Raw genomic sequence first — 23986 nt, forward strand, 5'->3', positions numbered from 1 at the left:
ATGCTAGGATAATTATTATCAGTTGGATTCAATGACCTTAAAGGCCTTTTCCAACCTGAACGATTCTATGGTTATTGTATGGGTGATGACTCAGGCTCTGCAGGAGCTGGGGACACCGGGCGGGCAGCAGAGCGGGCAGTGCATGCAGTGGGCTCCCCGGGTGCTGAGGTGGCAGCGCAGGCAGCCACGCTTGCTCTGCCCACCCGCCGGCAGCCGAGCGCGGCTCCAACATCCGGAGAGGAAGGGAACAAAGAGAACAATTGCTATTGTTCTCCAGGACTTTCTTCGGGCCAGTTCCTCCAGCGCGGTGCTGCTGCCCTGTCACTGCGACCACAGCCCCACTGCGCTCGGAGCTGTGCGGGCACCAGTGGGGACGTGGCTCCTGCCCCTTTGTGCCTGCCACCCAGCCCAGGGAGCCTGGTCCCCATAGCAGAGATGGAGCCCGCATCCTTCACAGAACCCTTCCCTGTGAGGGTGCTGAGGCCCTGGCACAGGGTGCCCAGAGAAGCTGGGGCTGCCCCATCCCTGGCAGCGTTCAAGGACAGGTTGGACAGGGCTTGGAGCAACCTGGTCTAGGGGAAGGTGTCCCTGCCTGTGGCAGGGGGTTGGAACTGGATGAGCTTTAAGGTCCCTTCCAACCCAAACCGTTCTAGGATTCTGTGATTCTATGACACTTGGCCGGGTTACCCCACACACCACAGCTCCTGTCCCACTCCTCAGTGCCATTGGGAATCCCCAAGATGCTCAAGGTATGGTGACATCCAGCTTCCCAAGCTGTCATTACCTGCCAAGGCACAATACCTGCTGCAGGGAAGGGGCTAGCCCAGCCCATTGCTCAAAGTGGTAGGGAAGGGAAGAACAGAGCGAGCTGTCCTGGGGCCCCCGGCTCCTCATCCCCTTCAGTGGTCCCACACAGGTGCCGCAGCAAGGAGAGCAGCCTTTGCCGGCAGCAGGGCCTCATGCAGCAGGACTACACATGAGCAGGATGAGCTCCCCCATGACTGCCCCCTGAGCGGGGCTCTAATTACAGCCCATGCTCTCCCAGCCCAGCCCAGCAGCACCCAGCCAGCGCTGCCTTTGAAGTCTGGGCTTTCAGAAACCACCACCAGGCTGCTCCTAATTGCCCTTTGTGAGAGCGGGGAGGGATTGGAGCCAGGAGGGGGCAGGCGAGGGGGGCAGCAGGGCTGCTGCAGGGGGGGAAGCTGGGGTACCACTGATCGGGTGCTCAGCGCGTGGCATCACCCTGGGCTGATTGGTCTCCGTGGGTCTGCAGACGGAGGTGGAATCTAATGCATGAGAAAGAATTCAACCTGAGTCTTGTTTGAAGGGACTGTAATTCATTGGCAAAATAAACCAGATGCGCCCCAGTTACTGGGTGGGTGTTAAAAGGATGGATGCTGAAGAACATCAAATGCTAAAAGTGAGGCTGCATGGGCACAGTTTGGACAAGTGGCTTCAGCAACAACGCTGATGCTTTCATAAAATCAAGTTTCGTGTAGAGCCCTAAGACCTTAATATGACCATCAAATACAAGTGTTCCCACCAAGGCCATGCCTCGGCTCCGAGGTGGAAGAGCTTGTGTCAAAGCGGGATCTGGCCAAGGACAAAACTCAACTTCTCGTCATCTCTCCAGGCAACGCTCCTTTGAAAACCCTTTCCCTCCAGCCTGCGCATCTGGCGTCCCTCCTTCATCACAAGAACTGGTGAGCAAAGCCGAGCTCCAGCTGAGCAAGGCCCCTCCTGAGCCCCCCTTGCAGCATGCCCACATACACCAACCAGAAGGCTTTCCCAACCCCAGAGGCTTCCAACATTGCAATAAAGCAAACTTCCCCACTTTGGTCACTGCTCCATGCTCCAGCATTCCCTAGCTCCCAGCAGGATAAGTGGCCAGGGGAAGCTGTGCACGGCACAAAGCTCTGGGGATCGGTTCAGTCATCTCAGAGCCGTGGGCAGCTCTCTTGCTCTTCAGACACAGAATGAGATTCCCCTCCCTACTGGCTGCCATTGACCAAGCCTGCAGGGAGCGATGCGCTGACCACAGCAGTGGAGGAAGACGGGGATGCTGGTGAAGCAGCACACCCTGAGAGGAGCCTGTGCGAACGTGTCCCAGGGCAGGCTCGGCGAGGGAACCACATTCTCCTCACGCTGTCCTGCCAGCCCCGCGTTGGGTTCAATCTGCTGAATTGCTCTGGCCTGGTAAAAACTGGTTTTGGGCAAAACACCCAACCGGGCTGTGGGCGAGAGCCTCGGCGGGCCGGGCCCTGCACTCAGGCGCGTGGGTGCCCCCCGGCATGCTGCATCCTGCATCGCCGCGCTTTGAACCCGCCTCCCGCACCACTGCACAGCCACACAGGCGTGGCTGCGCTCGCCTTCACCCCACTGCCCTGGCAGCAATGAACCCACCCCCATGGGCAACCCCTGCAGCTCCCCTGGACAGAGAGACCCGGCCCCTTTAGAGCTGTGACAGCAGCACGGAGCCTCTTCCCCCACTGCCTGGCTCCTGCATCCCTGCACCACAGAATCCCAGAACGGTTGGGGTTGGAAGGGACCTTAAAGCTCACCCAGTTCCAGCCCCCTGCCACGGGCAGGGACACCTGCCACTAGACCAGGTTGCTCCAAGCCCCGTCCAGCCTGGCCTTGAACACTGCCAGGGATGGGGCAGCCACAGCTTCTCTGGGCAACCTGTGCCAGGGCCTCAGCACCCTCACGGGGAAGGATTTCTTCCTAGTGTCTAAACTAAATCTCCCCTCTGTCAGCCCAAAGCCATTCCCCCTTGTCCTGTCACTGCAGGCCCTTGTAAAAAGCCCCTCTCCAGATTTCCTGTAGGGCCCTTTAGGCACTGGAAGCTGCTCTAAGGTCTCTGTGGAGCCTTCTCTTCCCCAGGCTGAACCAGCCCAGCTCTCCCAGCCTGTCCCCATAGCAGAGGTGTTCCAGCCCTTGCAGCATCTTCATGGCCTCCTCTGGACTCACTCGGGCAGCTCCACGTCCCTCTTGTGCTGGGGGCCCCACAGCTGAACACAGGATTGCAGGGGGGCTCACACAAGAGTGGATTAAAGGGGGAGAATCCCCTCCCTTGACCTCCTGCTCACGTTTCCTGCACTTGGCCTTGCTGAGCTACAAGAGGTTCGACCTCTCCAGCCTGTCCAGGTCCCCCTGGACGGCATCCCTGCCCTGCAGCGTGTCAACCACACCGCACAGCTCAGTGCTGTTGGCAAAACTTGCTGACGCTGAATGCACTGAAGCGCCCCCAGAGAACCCTGCCCTGGCAAGGCACTGCTGGCTGGTGCCCCACACATGGAAGGGGACTTGGCCCAGGACTTGGCTCTTCTCCCCTCACACCCTTCAGCAATGACATGACTAGACAGACCCACTGGCAAATCGCTCCCTGAGAGCTCACGCACGCACTGCTAACACTGGCAGCTACCCTGTAATAACCCGCTGTCCCTATCATTACCATTAATTATATATTAACATACCCCATAATCTTAACAGCTGCTCAGTTGCATCTCGGGGGCTGTGAGCTGCTTTCAGAAGCCACCTGGCTCCTTCTCCTCTGGCTTTTACAGCCACTCATCCTGGAGAGGGGCTTGCAGCTGGGGCAGGACTCGGATCCAGCAGGCAGCCATGAGATCAGGCCTGGGACGGGCAGGAAGGTCACCAGGGCTGGAGTCATAGGGAAGGCACCGATGTCCTGGCTGCCCCGTGCTCCCAAGGGACAGCACCGAGCACATTATGCAGGATCACCAAGCGTTAAGCTTGAGCAATTCCCCACCAGTGCTGAGTTTCATCCCCACAGCACTAGGGAGCCTTGCACCACTGATCTGTGACCCCATGTCCTGGGTTTACCAGGAGCCGTTTTGCTCCTTCTTAGTAACTGGTGCAAGCTCTGTGTTTTGACTTCCAGCCTGGGCAGAGAGCTGATAATACCGATTGTTTTTAATTGTTGTTAAGTAATGTTTATTCTGGCCAAGGACTTTCTGAGCCTCATGCTCTGCCGAGGACGAGGGGAGGCCAGGAGGAAGCAGAGACAGGACACCTGACCCAAACTGACCGAAGAGGTATTCCATACCACAGCACGGCATGCCCAGGATGTAATGGGGAGTTACCTGGAAGGGCACTCTCTCTCTTCGGGGGGGTCGAACTCGTTCGGCGGTGGTATCGTGTTCTCGTTATTTTCTCTTATCAATATTATCATTGGTGGTAGCAGCAGTGATCTGTGTTATACCTTAGTTACTGGGCTGTTCTTATCTCAACCCGTGGGAGTTACGCTCTCTTGATTCTCCTCCCCATCCCTCCAGGAGCGGGGAGGGTCGGGGTGGAGGTGAGTGGATGACCTGTGTGGATTGGTTTAAACCATGACAGTTCGGCTTTCGATGCATGTGGCACTGGGTGGGACCTGCCTGCACGAGAAGAGACACCCCACTGGGGCTGGTGCAGGGGCTCAGCCACTGTTCAGACAGCACATCCCAACCAGATGCTACAGGAGTTCTCCGGACTCATGTACCACCCCAAGCATCCCCCCAGCAGGCAGCAAGACCTTCAGCATCCCTCACCTCGCACTACTCCTCCCAGCTTGCTGAAGGGAAAAGTGATTTTCTTCTTCCACCAAGCCAGGGAAAGTTGAGGAAGCAACACAGGGGAGGCAACCACAAAGCTGCTGCCCCTTTCTGGAGCTACCTCCTAGAAGCTGCGCCAATCCCACATCCGAGACTATCCCAGGATCAGTAGCACAGCTGGCACTGGGGACAGACACACAGGTCTGTGCTGGCAGAGGTGGCGCTTCTCTTTTTGATTCTCACAGGGGCAAAACACACACAGCATCCTCACAAAGACACAACCTCAGGGAGAAAAGCAAGGATCTTCTTGACAGAGCTTTCACCATTTCATCTCAAAGGCAACACATTGCCTTCCATTCATGATACAGCTCCATCCAAAAAGCAAGCTGGAAAGCAGCCTGGGGCTGGCTCTGCCCCTAAGCTGCAGCTGTTTCATGTGGCTCCAACGCCTCTCGCCCTGCAGCTCGCTCTTTCAAAGAGCCGCCTGCATGCACACAGGCACACCAAACACAGTTAATGAATGTCTCGCGTCCCGCTGTGTGTGTTCTGACACAGCCCCGCTTGCCAAGGGAAAGAACTGTGTGGATGTATGTGCATACAAAGGCTTTAAAGAGGACGTTCCTGGCATTTCTCAGCTTTGTTGCAGGGGTTTGGGTTTTTTAATACAAAAGCCTAAAGCAAATATAATCCAGAAGAAGGGATTTTTAGAAATCTTGAATACTTTACCTGCATGTGCAACACCTGAGAGCCATGACACTCCCCAAGGAACCTGTTTTATAGCAACTGTTTCAGACTGAAGAAAAGGCATTGCTCAGGAGAACATTGCTACTGGCTGGTATTACCACACTGCCAATGTCAGTGCTCTTTCACAAGGCAAGAGGATTAAGCCTTTCAGGGATCACAGCTCAACACGGCAGCTTTACATGCTGTAACTGCTCTCAGATGTTTCACAGTTGTAGTAAGCTGCCTGCACAGTGAAAGCCTCTTGGTGCACAGCACAGGCATGGAGTCGGGGAGGATGAACCCCTGTGTTGTGCACGAGGATTCAGGTTATTATGGAATAATGAGGATGAAGCTTTATTTCTGTCCTGTGGGTCAAACAAACCGGGAATCTAACACACTGACCATGGTGTCATATTTAAGCCTTTCAGTGAACACAAACACCCACTCCCGGTTCCAGCTATGCAAACAGCCATCACTCAGGACAGTTGTCACCTCAACAAGGCAACTTTTACCTCTCCGAGGTGGACATCTGCTTACCTTTTGTCACCTGCAAGACTGCCCATATGTATGTTCCCTGGGTGGCTTAAAACACCCAAGTTACCAAGCCCACTGCATGCCAGTCACTGAAAAATAAACTACTTTATTTCTAAGCAGCAGAGGTTTGGGACTATGGAAATTCTCAGCAGGAACTGACATTCATTCTCAAACGGGAGAGCTAATACCAGCAAATTTTGAATGATATATTAAATTTCATGGTTCACCTCTTGCCATAACCAGACCTTCCTAGGCCAGATATGTGGATCACAGCAAGTTCTTTGTAAGAAGCAAACTGCATCACATCTGCCAGCTGTCAGGATTTTATAGTTTTCTTTAAATTGGATATAAGGAGGAAATTCTTTCCTGTTAGGGTGGTGAGGCACTGGAATGGGTTGCCCAGGGAGGTTGTGAGTGCTCCATCCCTGGCGGTGTTCAAGGCCAGGTTGGATGAAGCCTTGTGTGGGATGGTTTAGTGTGGGGTGTGCCTGCTCATGGCAGGGGGGTTGGAACTAGATGATCTTGAGGTCCTTTCCAACCCTAACTATTCTATGATTCTATGATTCTATGATCAAGTCATTGCCATCATTGGAGAAGAGACATTTGCCTGGAAAGCCCGAGCCACTGTGTCAACTCTTCCACTCCTCTAAACCATCCCCTGTGTTTTTAACTGTGTTAGAATAAACTCTCCACTCCTTTGAACCAAGTCAGAATTCGTTAGCCATAAAAACACCCACTGCAATATATTTGCATACATCTATGAAAGGAGAAAATATAATCACTTTATTTTCAGTATACAGACTAAATCCCACCATAAAATAATGAGAGAGCACATGTGAATAGAATACTCTGCACTTACGAAAGCCCACGTCTGCCATGTCTGTGGGACCCATCGTTTGCTGTGGTGCTCACAGCTCTCCAGCACCACTTCCAAAAGCAGCTGCAGTACTCCCAGGAGCAACACTCCATCCACTACAATTCAAACAACGCTCCCAGGTTGCATAGAAGCACTACATTTTCCTGTATACCTTGAAATACTAATTAGATACAACACTATTTCTTCACTTCTGCTCCCAAACTATGTCAAGTCCCCCTCCTACCCTTACACCAAAGCAAGAATTACTTCTACAAGGAGGTAAAATCAGCAAGTTGTGGCAATACAAACTTCAGAGGTGCAGAACGATGGCATACTGTGATCTGCAGCATGTGAACATGCAGCACAGACTGCAAGGCATAAATACTGATGAGTTGCACACAGGTGCAAGCGCACAATCGCCTCTGTAAAGGTCTCTCTATGATGCGACTCTTTCCATGTCACACACAGCAGTGGGTGTGTTATTGCTTGTAGTAAATTGAAGAAGAATTGGACCTATGTAAGAAATTCACTTGCAAAGCACAAAAGTCACCAGTGGCCTCTAAGCAGCTCTACAAACTGACCCTTGCAGCTGGATTTTTGCCGCATGCTCCACACCAGTGGTTGGCTACAATATTCTGCAGTTCAAAACCTGCATCTCCCATCCTCTAGCAAACACTGTCAGTGTCTTCTCTGACTCATATTTAAATGCACAACTGCAGGCAGCATAAAGTAGTATTACAGTTAATTTTTATAAAATTCATCACGTTCATCTCCATTGAACTTAAGAACAGGAGACCTGGGCTGTAATGGCAAAGGCCAGTAGTGCCTTATCCTCTCAACACCCAAATGTCAGCAGAAGAGGAGCTGACATTATTGCAGATATTATATGTCCAGTGGAGCAGACACATTCTCACTGGATTTTCAGGCTGCCAACGACCTACCTTGCCCATGGTGACCAAAAGTGTTTAAGAATCCAGACTTTATATCCTGCACCTCTAATTGAATGTAAAGTTTACAACTGAGTGTCCTTAAGGAGTTATAAAGCAGCTCTTGGGATTTCTTTCCAAGCAGACACTGACTCAAAGGCTCAATACAAACTCACAGTGTTACAGCGGACTCCCAGCCAGTCACTGACAACTCCCTAAATCTTTTCTTACAGTTACATGCTGCACAATTACTTTCTTTCCAAGTGCATCCTGACTATAACCTTGTTTTATAGCCTCTCTTGCTAACTCTACTCTTCATATAAGTTCTGACTGCAAATGCTGTCCTTAATAAGTATTGTAAAATTGACTGATTACTTCCTGTCTACTGGTGCTCCAGATGCAATGCTACCTATAAATACATACAACTAATTCTTCCAGCAAGTGATTGAAACCAGCACTGTCCTCAAACAGCAGGTTGGCAAAGGTGGGCTGCAGATTGCAAAGTCTCCAAGCTTTCCATATCAAAGTGAGGTAGCAACAAGCAGCCTCTGAAATAGCATTGTCTCTGTATTTTCCCCTAGTACTAAATTCCTCTTGCAAACAATGTAGTGAGCGAACCAGAGGCTTCTCTGGAGCAGTGGAAGAAAACAGATGGTAAATAAATAACAAATGATAAGAAGAATTAGGCCAATAGCTTTGCAAAGCTTTCCTTTTTGGTACCAGCACTGAGCACTGCTCGTTTTCAGGTGGAGAGGAATACAAAACACTTCAGTCTCTTTGTGAGCTTAAAGTCCAAGTGACTTCTGCACAATCTGCTTGGCAATTTTGTTAAACTGTTCTCTGTCTTCCCGCCACATCTTGGAGGCATCTACATTGGCTCCACTTTCATCGTTTGGCTCTGAAACGAGAAAAACTGAAAGGTCGGTGGACAGGCAGGCAAGGGAGCAAGACCCTCTCGCTTCTTCAATAATGCCTCTGTACTGCCACTTCCCTGTGGCTCTGACATGCTTTTCCTGCTTGGGACTAAAGAAACATCACTAGAAAGAAAATCCAGTGACAGCCACTGCATTCCCAAATGGTTCTGACTGAACTGATCACAAGAGAATATCACAGCAAGGTTGAGTTTAGGTAGAGACAAGTGGCACAGGAGCAATACTTTCTTTCGTTTATGCTCTCGGCAGCTGAGCCCCAGCATGTACATGGAACACCACAATGAGGCACCACCAGTGCTGTCAAGGGGGTGCAAAACTGCATGCTGCTCCCTGCAAAATGTCTCTTTCTGGTTTTGCAGCTTCACAGACACAAAGCCCTCCCGACCAGGCCACCCAAACAGGCTCCGTCACGCTTTGGAATAGCTTGTTCTATTAAAAAACAACAGAACAGACCAAGAATACCCATAAAATGCTTTCATTTCTGTAACATCTTTCATTCTAGGATTTCAGGGCATTTTACAAAATACATTAAACCCCCATGACTCCAACACTTAATTTTGTACAGAGGTAAGCTGCAACATGGGATTCATTAGGCTCATGGTCAGCATACAGTGGGACAACTGTCGACAGGATTACACGAATCACTAGGATGGAACATGCTCTACCCACTTTGCTTCACACACTAGTCCAAATCCACTCCAGCCTAGTTAATAGCAGACATCTTGGGCTCTTATCTTTCTTGATTCAATCACAGAATCCCAGACTGGTTTTGGTCAGAAGGGACCTTAAAGCTCACCCAGTTCCAACCCCCTGCCATGGCCAGGGACAGCTTCCATTAGACCAGGTTGCTCCAAGCTCCGTCCAACCTGGCCCCAAACACTGCCAGGGATGGGGCAGCCACAGCTTCTCTGGGCAGCCTGTGCCAGTGCCTCAGCACCTCCATAGTTAAGAGACACAGGGGACAATGTTGATGGCCTGCCCTTAAAAGACAGTAGATGTCTAAAATCTTTTATCTTTCAAAACTGATTATGAGGGACACAGCTCTGTTCTTTTCAGGCAGTTCAGTGGCTCTGTCCACCATGTGGAAACAGATGCATCTTTCAGGGAGCTCTACATAACAGAGCTGAACCACAGCCCTTGCTGGATTTAGGGAAAGCAATTTAAAAGGCTGTACAAGAAGTTTTTTCACCCCACTCTTCTGAAGAAGCCTTCCTCTGAACCACAGATGGTAGAATGGGGTACATGAGAAATAACAAACAGAAATGGAGGGTGCTGGCTTGTTAATCCCCCATGGACTCCAGTTCGCCCTACTGGTTAGAGCTGTCTCAACCAGCTTCTAAAGCCAAATCCAACATGAGCTGTAATCAATACCCTGACAACCTGCAAGAGTTGAATGGGCATCATAGACAAATACAAAGACGAAGCACAGGTTTTGTGCAGGAGGAGGCAACCTGGGAGCCTCTGGACCCAAGTGACCATCACCATCTGCTCCTCTGCTGCTGAGCAGCTTTAAATGCCCTTTGCTCACTTAAAAAACATCAAACAGCAAGAAGCAGCTCTAGCTAACTCAGTAACTGCTATCTGAGCTACTGCTAATAAAACAGCAGTCCTTACCTGCCAGCATGCTAACAACTGACAAGAGGATCTTTTCCACACTCTGCACAGGACTCCACCGCTCAGCACTGCTTTCATATCCCATGGGATCATCCCCAGGAGCATGAAGAATAGAGATGCAAACTCTCCCATCTGGGTAAACTGCACAAGAAGTAAAGGGGATTGATTGTTACTCAGTGGAAATACTTGACCTCTCCAGATCTTTAGCAGAGATTAATATTCGGACTTGGCCTTCCTATGACTGAAGCTAAGCCTCTTCCAAAGGCAAGAGGATGCAAAATCTGAAAGAAAGCTAGCAAAAATCTCCTTTAAGCAAATCTGACAAACTTGAGTCGTCCTTCCCCAGCAGAAGCCTGCTGGGAGCACTTTTGTCATTTAATAACCAGTGACAGGATCCATGGATAAAATAAGAGATGCAGCCTGGTGGAACAAGGCAAGTATTTATGCATACACACAGTTTCAAGTAGGTAACCAGTCCTCTTTAAATCAAACGACAACAGTCACAGAGCACTGAATGCATGCTGGAGTCCTTCACGAGATTGAGACTGGAAAAAGAATTAAGCAAACCCGCTCTGCTGCAGCAAGGAGGAAAATTGGTATGTTATGAGCAACATAATTGATCCTATTTTGAACACCATGGAGGTGCAACCAGAATAGTTCAGACTACTGCTTTTAATTTTGCTTAAAGCTCAGAAGGATTAAATTGCCTGGAAACAAGGCAACCTATCAATTAAGGATACAGCCATCTTCCCCTCCCACCTTTGGTGCAAGCAAAGCATCTGCAACAACTCATCTTCAGAGACACTGGGCTCCATTGACTTGATAATGAGGGCAAAGAAAGCTTGAAGAGGCAACACAGAGAGAATGGAGTTTGAAACACTGTTTTAGCAACTCGGCCTAAAGCTGCAGCCTCCCAAGGAAGGACAACTTCAGCTCAGTACTTTCAGTGCTTCCATTCCTTGGGTGACCAACCTGTGCCACTGCCAGGAACACAAGACAAAACAAAAAGAGGGAATAACCGCTGGAAGCAGTTGTGCTCGTTTTCAGTTCTTTCCATTCACTCAGCTAATGTCTGCACAAGCCTGCAACATGTAAGCACTTTGGAAGGCTTTTATTTACATCCCCTCCTGCAGCCCCAGGCTGGCGACTGGAGCTGGTCTAGCCATAGCTGGAAGAGGTGAAAACAGCATGTGCTGAATCATCACTTCTCCTTGGAAGTTAAAAACACACTGGTAGAAGGTATTTCACTTGTAAGTTACTCTAATGTTTTTATGCAGAACCTCATTTAAAATAGCTGGACCATAGCAGCACAGTCAAGACAGCAAAAGTTGATGCCTCTGATGTACTCGTCTTCCCACTTTGTCACTAAATGCTCATGCAAGACTTGCTATTAATTACTACTTGAAGTTATCTTCACCAGAGCATCCATGAACATCATTTTAAGAGAAGATAGTTCTGTGGTGTCTTCAGTTCCCCATGTACATAACACAAACTGCAAAGATAAGGGAACACAGCAGACTTCTTAAACATTCTCCTTGCAATTCCTTAGAGGTGGAGGATTAAGCACTTAAGCCACCCAATTTCTACAGCCTGTTTGGGTAGAAACAGACCATCACAACCCCACCTGAGAAGCACAAGTCTAGAGTCTACTTTTGGTGATCTCAATTTTAGGTTAACATCACCCAGAATCACAAGACTTTAAAAAACTATGCTGACCATCCAGTATTATTCCAGTAAACCCCAATAAGGAAGCACTCACACGTAACACATGAGAGTCAGGCAGTTTGTGCCTCTCCATACCCCACTCCTCCCTCCTATGCTGCGCACAAAGCAGCTGTCAGCAGCAAACCTCAAGCCAAGGCCAAAACTGGAGCTGCAGAGTATTGTGTGGACATGGATTTTCTCATGGAGACCAGTCCTGCCAAGAAGTCTGGGTGAATGAGTCCAGCTGGAGCAAGGTGCCAAACTTTGCACTGCTGCAGACATCAGAGCTTCAGAGGTGATGCTATACTGCCTTGGGCACGTCCACACAGTTCTATACTCTGATATGAGGTGTGCCTTTCATAGGAGAATAGAAAGACGTGGACTAAATGGGCAAGGATCTGCATCAGTGGTACTCTGAGGAGGGAAGATCAGAACTTCAAGAAATTGCAAAATTCCTTGGAATAGGATGGAATAAATTGATTTCCAGCTGAGATTAAGATTTGTGTTATGCAAGTGCAGGAATGTCAGCTGGGAAGGAAACATTAGGCAGGAAGGCAGCATTTTTGTTTTATTGCTCTCAAGTGGCAGAGGCCTAATAGCCTATAGATTCAGCCCCTTCAATTACTTCCACTGAAAAGTCTTAAGATAATCTTGTCACCGTAAGAATTGCAGAGAAAAGGCCAGCAAAGCCTTAATATTAAATACCTGCAAACATGTCATCTGCTTGAAAAGAGTACTCTGGGTGTATCATCAGAAATATTGCTAAACCTGAGACAGAATCACCCTTGCTAAGGATGCCGGCCCTCCTGCTGCAAAAGTTAGGTTTTAAGGTGCACAAGCAACCCACTTCCCCACGTCCTGCTGCATCAGACTTACTGTTCGGATGGAACATCTCACACGTGAACCTCATCTTCGGAGGACTTAACGGGTAGTCGAGTGGGAAGCTCAGAACAGCAGGGAACACCCCATACTCGAAACAGGTGTCTTCTGGACCCCTAGAGACAGGTAAAAGGCTATTCACCAGAGTTGTAAATACTTCTTTCACCCAAGTTCTTGTCTAATGAGACATGTGAGGTTTGGGCCATATCAATGTCCCTCAGAAAACAAAGAGTTAACGCACTCTTACCCCTACCTCATAAACTTAAATCCAAATGTGGGGCTTGGGAGGGAAGGGGGAAATCAAAGCTTGCACACTAAATTACTAGGAAGGTCACAACACTGCTTAATTAGCAGGGTGTGTCTGGATAAAACTGGAGTATCTGGCTCCAAGGCATGTTCCAGGATTTGAGCATCTGCACGTCAAGAGAACGCAGAGGCAGGTGTGGGACTCCCGCGCCTTTGAAGATACTGTTATGCTGCACAAGACAGAGATGGCAAATGCTATAGCTCAAAAATAATTTATAAAACCCACGGAGATTCAAGCTGCCAGTTTCGAGCACAACCACCCATCAACACTTATCACTGACTGAGGAACACACCCCACAACAATGCGTTATGAAAATACAAACAAAGCTCAGGGACCATAATTGCTCGATGCAGGACAACAATGTCTCTTTGCAGACTTAAGGTACTCAGTCTGCACACCCTTAAGTGCACACAGAGAACAAATGGCTTCATCAGGGTTCCTGCAGAAACATTTCCTTGTGTTCACCATCTAGTTCAAAGTGCAATGAAGTTGAGAATATAAAGACAAGTATTTCACCCTCCCTACGCAAAACGCTTTTGGACAGTGAGCAAAAAATTTTCTTCGCCATGATTTATTAAAACTTGATGCACCATGTGGAAGTTATAACACAAACATGATCTCCCTTGATTGGAAAGTACGAAACAAGCTTCGCCACTTGAAAACCTTAGCCAAGAAGACCTTATGTATTCAGTAAAAAGCTTTTCAAATGAGGGTTATACTGTCTGGGAAATAAGGTTTAGGAATATATTAATGCTTCTTCCTCTTCACAATGCACACTCTCCATGCCAGAAAGAACATGAAAGTTCAAGGAGTCCTAGCAGCTAAGACTGCAAGTGGTAACCTACAGAAAAAGAAAACTGAGCCCAGCAAAACCTAAAGCCCTAGAAGGCTCACTCTCCTGAACTCTGGGATTCAAAAGACTTGGCTGATAGATAAACACAAGAACGCAGTGATTTAACCCTGAGCATTGACACTGGCAGGCAAGATTAGAGGAATGCATCAACATACAGCAAGAATGAAAGCTTAACCAGCTCAACCATTTTGATCCCCTTCTGGCCTTTTCCCTAATTTGGTCAGGATTCAGTTCGCATCTGAATGCATTTTTTCATGAACATTTTAATTCCAGCTGCATTTTAAAGGCTTATTGTTGAACTTCTAAGAGTATGTACATATACCCATTGAAAGCTGGTGGGTGTCTCATGTTCTGTTTTGAGAGCAAACACACAGCCTTAAGGGCTCTTCTGTCAAACATATTAACCCAACATGCTCCATTTTAGGACCTGTATTCTGTGAGCAAAATGTTTTTGTTTTAGCCATTCAGTGCTGCCAGGATCAACTTCAAAGAAATGATTAAGGCTGATCCAAGACAGCATTTGCAACTACAAAACACTTAGGCCACAACATTCAAACTTGACAGCTTCACTTTCAGTTCAAAAAGGACATTGGCAGGGTCAGAGAAGTAAAGAGCAAAGCGCCTTTTGCAATCACACCACCTGCTCTGCGAAGATTTCAAAGCACATGGACATGGACAGTGGGATTGAGTGCACCCCCAGCAAATTTGCCAGCAATAAGCTGTGTCATGTTGTTGACACGCTGCAGGGCAGGGACGCCATCCAGAGGAAACTGAACAGGCTGGAGAGGTGGGCCTGGGCAAACCTCATGAAGCTCAATAAGGCCAAGTGCAAGGTCTTGCACCTCGATCAGGGCAACCCTAAGCACAAATACGGTATGACTTGCCAGACAACCAAGCTGCTTAGTTGTGTGAGAGATATGACAAACAACTCTGCTGACATAAGACATAGCATGAAAATAAGAAACTCTGAACTCCACAAGCTGGCTGACTTAGGCAAGGGGAAGAAAAGGATGGTGGGTATATCTGCCAAAATACAAGGGAAAAGCGCATTGACAAGGACAATTAATTCTGTAATCACAGCTTCATGTACATTGTAAATGGTTTCTTATTTGTAAAAAGATGCTGGAAAAAGACCAAAACCCACAGTCACCAGATGCTGAAAAGGGGAATTCCACACTAAACAAATTCATAAGCCTAATTATATATCTAATTACCTTTTCTAGACAGGTTTTTGGTAAGTTGACTTTGATTTATCCTGTTCAGTTTTCAAACAGTCTTTAGGCTAATAAAGCTCTTAACAATTATGTGAGGTTTGTGTCTTTTGGGGATAAACTTTAATAGCATACCCCTGTATATGCCAACCAAAGAGAGCAAAACTTGGTCTTGAAATGCTGAAGTCACAAACTTGCACAACACGGTGCAGCGCTACAGTAATGACTGTTATGATGGTAAACTCTCTTGACACGCTGGGGCTATTTCTCATCACAAGTCACCCTGCTGCAAAGATCTGGCTTTCACATACTCTAATTCAGCATCTGTGTGATGTCTTATCAAAAGGGTGTATTTCATGCCAGGCTCCAAACCTCCACTGTTCAGGAAGTTCACATTGTATTTTCAGTTCTGGATCCACTACACTCACTTTGGGAGCATAAGAACTGTTCCATCATTCAGACATGTCAATCAGCCTTAACATGTATATGTTTAGTATTTCTCCAGCACTGCTACTACAGGTAAGAACACCAGAAAAACAAATTATTATTACTATTATTTTAAACAGCATTATTCTACCCCTGAGCCAAACTCTTCCAATAATCCGTGTAACATCACCTAACTGATAAATGGGTAATGCCTTTTTCCTCTTAGGTCTCTTTCTTATTTAGTTGCCATTACATGTGCTCTAGGCTTACATAAATTGGGTGAAAGAAGAAAAATAGAAGTATTCTCTTCATTACTACATCACTTGCCTTTTGCACTTCATCTGTCTAAAAGTTTAAAGCCAGCTTTACTTCATTTCCTCACCCTTACTTCTTTCATTCCCCAAATCTCACACAGCACATTTGAGATTACAAAACATCAGAGAAGATAATCACAGACAAACACAAACAAGTCATTTAGCCTGCTTTCCAAATGTATGCAAACATTTCTACTATTAGAGTTGTGTAAAAAGATGAAAGTAACCAAACATGCTTAGGGTAAACATGTTTCTATTGTACCACAGCTTCAGAATTTAGCAGATCTTAAAATATAATTTAATATGACACACACAATACAGAAACCAAAATGAAAGTGCCTCCGCCTCTCACTTTGCGCTGACAAAGGCTTGAAGCTCAACACTCAGCACTTTAAAGGGCTTTCAAGTCTGCAAGCAGCTCCTCTGTTGTTTAAGAATTTGTTATGGGAAACATAAGAAAAAGTATTTTCTAGGTAATGAAACAAATGCAAAAGTACTTCTGTGTGTCCCCCATGAAAGCTCTACTTAACCACATAGTCTCTGCTAAGAGAAGGTACCAATAGGCAGGAATTTCCTTCCATATTCCAAGAAGTTCATTAAATCCTCTGGGATTTCTAAACTCTTAAGCAATGCACAACTGTCTGAACTCAAATTTGGTACCTTACAAAACGCGTACCTCAGAAGAGACATCCCACTTGCAGAAAGAAAAAGCATAAGACCCTGCAGCCAAACTCTTAGGTAATTTGTTGCCTGACACCAGTTTCCATGCCAGGTGTTTATTTTCAGGGGACTAAGCTCCCAGGAAGTACAATCTGTTTATTACAAAATGAATTGCTGTACATAAGCAGAGGCGTTTGCCAACTCCTCATATCAATCAGCAAACAAGCAGTGGTAATCCAAACCTTCATTTACCAGACTTAAAATAACTCAGAGGCTCTTGCTTGCCATAAAGGAGGATCACCTACGCAGCCAGCTTGTGTGGAATAGGTGATGTGCTACAGCTCAGGAAGCTTTTGTATTGGTTGTGTGCCTGACCCCAAGACACAGAAATCTTGTTTTTCATCCCATGACAACATGCTCCAAGGTAATAGAGAAGATAGGGAAATTCTGCCACCCACACTAGTTGAGAATCTCCTAAGTCAGCACTGGTGGTTGCACTGAAAACCTGCTAAGAGCACAGCAGAGATACTGCAAGCAGGGGCTCCTTAGCACTGGCTGAGGGAAAGGAAATCACCAACTCTTACTAAAGGAGTCATGAAATACAAAGCCTGGATCTACCCTAACAATAGACCACCAGCTTCAATACAGACTTAGCTGTTTAGAGCATCTTCATATTTAATTCTGTAATATTTGTGTAATATGCCAGAGCCAAGTGACAGAGGTCTCTTCTCTGCTCCCCTACTGTTCTTGAACCTTATTGTGTAAAGATCGTGAGTTATTACATGTACTCGAATTTTCCAAAGAAGGGTACAGCATGAGTAAAAGACTATGAGCAATAGAGAAGACAACTTGTAAGATGCTGGGCAAGAAAATTTTGTCTTTTCATGGCAGGTTTTGCTATGAACAACTGTACCCATCAGTTTGGGAGTGGAAGGGGAGAACACAGCTTTGTAAAGAAGTCTTTGTCACCTTCCAAACCACAAAAGGTAATGATCAGAGGTATTCACCAAGAAAAGAGCTTTCTACACAGAACCACAGAACCACAATGTCTTTACATGACCAGACAATTCATGAAGTGTAAAATTCAAGATAATTTTTTTTTTTAGTTGAACTGCTTTCTCAGCTCAATCCCATTCCAATTTTTCTGGAAAAAACAACTGAAGAGCAAGTGAACTCATTTTAGACATTGATTTTTTTTTCCTCCCATCCCTGATAATCTGTGTATTTTGCTCCACTTAAAGCATGATAAAAGCACAGCCTGTATTTGCCGCCCAGTAATGTTCCCAACAGGTTTGTGTCATCTACAAACAATTCATTGTTTCCTACAGTGTTCATATATGCAACATATATTCAAGGGAGCCCAAATGACGATTCCTGTCAAGTTTGCAAGTTACTTATGCTTTAGGTATGGTTACCTCAACCCTTGCAGTGTTCAAGGCCAGGCTGGACGGAGCTTGGAGCAGCTTGGTCTAGTGGAAGGTGTCCCTGCCCATGGCAGGGGGTTGGAACTGGATGAGCTTTAAGGTCTCTTCCAATCCAAACCATTCTGTGATTCTGTGTTGCTTATTATCATGACACCTGTACAACAAATGATCACTTAAGTCCCAATGCTGCCTCTGTCACACTCTTTAAATTCCAAATATAATTCCCTGTTCAGGTCTGAAAAGAAACTGCCAAAGGCCAAGACTGATGTTATGCACAACTGGTATTTTTTTTATATTCTTGCTCTCCTAGAAGCTAATCACAGAGTGCAAGTGCTGATTTTGGATACAAAACTGTATTAACTCACATAATCAGAGCTTCCCATTCAAAGAAGTTCTCTTCATTCACAGGACCTATGAAATAAAAACAAAACAATGCTTAGTGCTACCTCAGTGCAAAGCTACAACTCCACCAAGCACAAACCCTGCTCAGCTCCTCACCTGCTACAATCCCTTCGGGTGGGTTCAGGGTCAGCTCTGCAAAAACAAAACACAAGGAAGGTTAACATGACCTGCAAGACCAAGCATTTTGGCTAGCATTTGGGTGGCCCCAAATGAAGCCCCACCAGCAAACACCCTTGGAGAAAACCTTGAGGACACCACTGGGCAAAACTTCCCTTTAAGAAGGCCCAGAATCTCACTGCTTACAATGTAACTTCTTCATGCAATGGTTTTCCAGGCAAAATTATTTGTCTTCTGATGCTTTTTCAGGCTCCTAAAACTCCTGTCTTCCCAGAGGCAACAATTTTAAACTGAGAAGGAAGAAAAAAATGTCTTTCTACAGAGCACAGGAAACTCTGCTTTTGGACCACTGTAGTATTTGCAGGTACAAACTCAACAGCCTAAAGACAATACAGGTTGTAACCCTGTAACCTCCCTACATCAATTCAGACTTGACAGCATTTCAACACTAGAACCCAAAACGACACAGAAAGTTGGAGAAGCCAAAGCAAGAGAGATTCGACAAGCAGCTCTATTCCTTGAATTCAACCCAACTCTCCCTGCACGGCCTGGAATAGGTGAATCAAAAACAAAGCAGCAATAAAGCAGCCATGGCTGCACACAGCAAGTATGAACCCATCAATCCTCATTTTCTGTAGGAAACTAGTACAATTCCCAATTCATACTATAACCTTCAGCATCAGTACCTCATTTCAAGCCTGCTGAAAACCAGCCCTCTGTGTGCTGATAAAATAATAACCCATTTTTCTACTATCCAATGCAATGACCATCAACTTCTGGTTTCCAAGGTCCTGCAGAGTAGTAACCAGCTGGCAAGGTGAAGTTCAACCATGCATAAGCACCCAGTGGACCTGCAGTCCCTGGTGGGACTCAACACCAGCCTCACAGCTCCAAGCAAGATGCAGGGCAGCTGGCAGGACTGGTGGCAGGAGGTGACACCCCGACGGTGTCAGACTGGAGGAGGTGACAGTAATAAGGCCAAATGTTTTGCTGACCTAGAATGGTGTTTCCTACCCGATGGCCTGTGCACAACTAGTAGCCCGTAACACATAAAACAGCCACAGGAAACACCACACGCATTCCCACGCATGAAAACAAGCAGGAACATGGACCCAGGGAATATGGGAAGTCCCAAAGAGATAAATGAGACACTTGACCTGATTTCCATGAGGCTATATGTCAAACTGTGGGTAGTGCTGCACAAAACAGCACATAGAAGTTTGTCTTAAAATAGCTAAGTTACTGTTGGATTCAAAACCATGCTGAGATACACTGACAGGACAGATAGCAAAACTCTTCTGTTCATTAAGAATTCTATTAACTTTGGCACAGACCTCTCCAATTGAAGTTCAAAAACATCAAGCAGACTGAAACTCAGCGTTACGGTTTCCCATTACATCCTGGTGTTAAGGAGCAGGCTTTTCCCACTTGAGAGTGGGTCTCTAACAGCTTTTCTTGCTGATGCTTTTAGACAGAAAGAGATGGCAAACACAGGAGCTCCTGGAATCATTTTGCTCCATCTTGTGGCTCCCTCTAAGAAGAAAATCCCTCTGATTTCCCATGATTTCCCTTTGCCACTGACCAAAGTGCTAAAGAGGCTTCCATTCTTAAGGATCAGGCAAAGTAACTGGGCAGTGCAGGGGCACATGAGCTTTGATTTTGAGTGACTGCTACTATAACTGTTCACTGAGGAAGGAACAAACTCCTTTTCCACATGGATGGTCACATCCTACTCTGTGATTTCTCTAGAGCTGTTCAAAGGGAAAATGGGAGCACAGTTTACAGGGAAACATGGATCCTCAAACTACACTAGCTACTTGAGAGAGACGGCTTGCACAAAGTGAGAGCCACGAGCCACCTCCCTCAATCCCCTTTCTCTGACGGGCAAGACCAGCAGAAAGACTTTACAGGAGCCCTGGATGCAGCAGCTCCTGAACCATGGCTGACTGGTGACTGTGGGTCTAGGACAAAACCTCCAAGGAGTGGAACCTTGTGATCTGTGGGACAACCGAGGCGGGAGCGGATCTGTCAGACACAGATGGGCCCTCCTGCCACACTGTCACCAAAGCTCCATCACGCTCACCTGGAGCTGTGCGACCCCATGCTTGTTCTTGTGGGGAACTCCTTGCTCAGACACATGTTGGGTGCATGTTGGAGGAGCCCATGATGGTGCAGCACACACCACCTGATTCACAGCAATGTCGCCCTTCGGCACTGGAGAGCATTTGGAGAGGTTTCCACATTCACATCCTACACAAGGCATCCTGTTTGGCTTGCAGGGGAATTTTGCTGCATGCAGTCAGGGAACTTGCTTCCGAATGGGAACACAGTGAAGTCCTAACTCGTAGCACCAGAGCTAAACCTTACTTTGAAGCTTTGCTTGTAAGCTGAGACTGAATGCAACAGAACTGACACTACTGAAGTGCAATGCTTCTACTAGGAACATGGGGCAGATTTAGCGCACACAATCAACACCTCCCTTTTAATTTCACTGCTCATTAGGGAGTCATTAGAAGCAAATTACCCGTAAGCCAAAAAGAGAAGAACTAAAACAAACCCTCTTGTTAAAGCAGTTAATAAAAGATGGATCACATTCTTAACAGAGAAGTTCAGCAGTACGCTGTCTAAAAACTGTATCAATTTAGCATATCCCCAGGGTGACTAAACACACAAGACTTGGGAAATATTAAGGGCACATACTCGCTTCAGTGTCTGACAGCATCTGAACTGAAGATGCTTGAAACCAGAATCTTGTTCTTATAAATCTGCCTCAAATTCCGTTTTATTTTCTCTGTTGTAGCATTCAATTGGCGCAAGGCAGTTTGAGCTCACACAGACACATGGCACTGTGTGTGTCTGAGGTATTTCGTGTTATGTTCAGGAAAGAGCATTTTCAAAGCAGGTTCAACAGGGACAGCTGCAGAGACCTTCTGCAAATGTTCAACCATCTTCCCCCTGGAGAGAGCAGCTCATCACAACCCACACCGGTGCAGCAGCTTTCTTGTAGTCCCACATGAATTCTCTCTCTCCAAGCAATAAGGAAAGGAAGCACCCACTTCAGTGAAGCACTGTCACATTCTGTTCTCTACAATGAAGGTGTATTTTTAATGTGAATTCTGAAATTTCAGAACTAGCATAATTCACAAACAAAATCTCTCAGTTCACTATAAATGCTATCCTGCGAAACTACATGGAGGAGACTCACTTAATGTCTGCCTGCAGCATTACATCAAATTCTTTTTGATGCTGCTTTACATCACTTTTTCCTAAAGAATTCATTCACATGAGACTTTCTAGTAAGATCTCACAGCTCCTCAACAATAAAGAACCAAACCTTGATTTTGGGACTAAGGGGACTTATTTAAGAGAACAGATAAAAGCAGAGCCGAGTATTTTTGCAGCTTTCAGGTCCGTGCTTCAGGATTACAACAGAAAAATGCAGGCTTCAACCAAACACTGTCAGCACCAGCTTCACCTGCATAACTGCATGGCGGGGTTTGCTCCCTACCCCCAGGAGCTACCAGCAGCACCCAGGCAGCAGGGCCCAGGCCAGCCCCAGCCTGACAAACACCTGCATGACAGGTCAGGTTAGAGACCTGCGCTCTGCATCGCTGCTGAGAATAAACACCATACTGGCAGGAAATGTGCCCATAAATCAAAGAATCATAGTACAGCTAGGGTTGGAAAGGACCGTAAGATGAACTAGTTCCACCCCCCCTACCATGGGCAGGGCACCTCACACTAAACCATCTCACCCAAGGCTCTGTCCAACCTGGCCTTGAACACTGCCGGGGTGGAGCATTCACAGCTTCCCTGGGCAACCGATTCCAGTGCCTCACCACCCTAATAGGAAAGAATTGCTTCCTTATATCCAATCTAAACTTCCCCTGTTTAAGTTTTAACCCATTACCCCTTGTCCTATCACTACAGTCCCTACTGAATACTGTGTTTTACACAGGCTGGAGTCTTCCACTAAGTGATGGCAAAATGAGAAACAACTCCTCGTCCCTGGGCAACCTTGGGAGCTCTGAAATGACCTTCACTAGAGCAGGAGGCCAGTTCACAGAATCATCACAGAACAGTTTGGGTTGAAAGGGACCTTAAAGCTCATCCCTGGGCAGGGACACCTTCCACTAGACCAGGTTGCTTCAAGCCCCATCCAACCTGGCCCTGAACACTGCCAGGGATGGGGCAGCCACAGCTTCCCTGGGCAACCTGTGCCAGGGCCTCAGCACCCTCATATGGAAGAACGTTTCCCTAATATCTAATCTAAATCTCCTGTCTGTCAGCTCAAAGCCATTCCCCCTTGTCCTGTCACTGCAGGCCTCTGTAAAAAGTCCCTCTTCACATTTCTTGTAGGTGCTTCCTACAGCCCAATGCCATCCCTCCCCTACCAAACACTTCGTATTTTTTCTCCATTCTACTTTCTTGCCTTAAATAAAAGCTACAACATCACAGGACAAAGGCAACCGGGTAAACAAAAAGGGAAAAAAAATCTCCTGCCAAAAAAGCCACCTCTGGACACCCCACAAGCTCACTGGGGAGCAGATCACCCCCCCAGAAGAAACGGGATGTCCCCAGGGGATCCAGCCACTGCTCACCACCACCTGCAAGTCACATCTCACGCAGCTTTCTAAACAAACAAGTCTGACATTGACCACTAAAGTTTAAAATCTGCTACTAACTGCTGCGCTTCCACTAAGGGCTTGACAAATGCCTCGAGTTAAGGCCACCGAGCTCTGCAACAGAGACTTCCGTGGCTCCTGTTTGCTCCGCCTGGACAATTTCTCCCGGAAGAACCCCAAAAGAACGGGACGGAGGGGAAAGCCGGTGCGAACCACGCACACACAGCGCTCGGGGTCCCAGCAGAGGCAGGCGCCTGCTGCAACGGCGCAAGGACAGCACCCCGGCAGCGGGAAGCGGTGCCGCCCGTGCCCCGCTCTCCCACAGCCGCACTCCAGCCACCCCGGTGCGCCCTAACCTCCCGCCCCGGGTGTCGCTGCGGGCCGAGCGCCGGCTGGAACACCGCGGCGCACTCGGAGGGAGGCCTGCGGCCTACCCCGCCGCGGCCCGTGCGCGGCCGCGGGCTGCGTCCCTGCCAGGCTTGAAGGATCCGGCCAGGAGGGGCAGCGGAAAGCCCAAGGGGTGCCGACCCCCGCCCCCGCCCTCACTTACGCTTGTACTCGGCCATCAACCGCTTCAGCGCCGTCCCCGCCATGGCGCGGCCCCGCCGCTGCCACCGCCGCTTCCGGGGGGCCGGCTAGAGAGGACGGCTTGAGGCTGATCGGCTGCCCGCTCCTCCTCTATGGTACGCACTTAGTCCTCCGAGCGCCAGAGACGCGCATGCGCAGAGCGGCTCCGGGGCGAGCAGTTCAGCTTGGGGCAGGCGGCTCGACAGGGAACTGGGAAACTCCCGGTCCTGGTGGTGATCCCTCAGGAAACAGGCTGCGGACATAGCGAGGAACTGCAGCTGCTTCGTGTGGAAGGGGCGATAGAGTGCACAAAGTTGTATTGTGCAGCAGTTCCCCGGGGAGAGTGGGCTTGCAGC

At 47.7% G+C, this 23986-nt stretch overlaps 1 protein-coding gene across 2 annotated transcripts; it reads right to left on the minus strand.

The window, feature by feature from the left end:
* Window positions 1-6573: 6573 nt before the first annotated feature.
* UBE2G2 (ubiquitin conjugating enzyme E2 G2) lies at window positions 6574-23884 on the minus strand. Of its 2 annotated transcripts, XM_065673793.1 has the most exons (6): window positions 23614-23877; window positions 18418-18453; window positions 18285-18330; window positions 12722-12840; window positions 10142-10282; window positions 6574-8493 (listed from the first exon to the last, which is right to left on the minus strand). In XM_065673793.1, the coding sequence occupies exons 1-6, from the start codon at window positions 23654-23656 to the stop codon at window positions 8381-8383; spliced, it is 498 nt and encodes a 165-aa protein (XP_065529865.1). In that variant the 5' UTR covers window positions 23657-23877; the 3' UTR covers window positions 6574-8380. The 2 variants fall into 2 exon arrangements, with proteins under 2 accessions (XP_065529865.1, XP_065529866.1); XM_065673794.1 differs by lacking the exon at window positions 18418-18453 and having other exon boundaries at window positions 23614-23884.
* Window positions 23885-23986: the final 102 nt, after the last annotated feature.

Source organism: Lathamus discolor, chromosome 3 (genome assembly GCF_037157495.1).
Source record: "Lathamus discolor isolate bLatDis1 chromosome 3, bLatDis1.hap1, whole genome shotgun sequence".
Classification (NCBI taxonomy): Eukaryota; Metazoa; Chordata; class Aves; order Psittaciformes; family Psittacidae; genus Lathamus; species Lathamus discolor.

What these genes read in the sequence shown, in the direction of transcription:
- UBE2G2 (XM_065673793.1), bottom strand. Translation starts at nt 23,656, where the DNA reads ATGGCGGGGACGGCGCTGAAGCGGTTGATGGCCGAGTACAAGC. An exon ending in GAATGGGAAGCTCTGATTAT is followed by an intron (nt 12,841 to 18,284) that starts GTGAGTTAATAC and finishes ACCTGTCTCTAG; the next exon opens with GGGTCCAGAAGACACCTGTT. An exon ending in TGAGATGTTCCATCCGAACA is followed by an intron (nt 10,283 to 12,721) that starts GTAAGTCTGATG and finishes CTTCTTGTGCAG; the next exon opens with TTTACCCAGATGGGAGAGTT.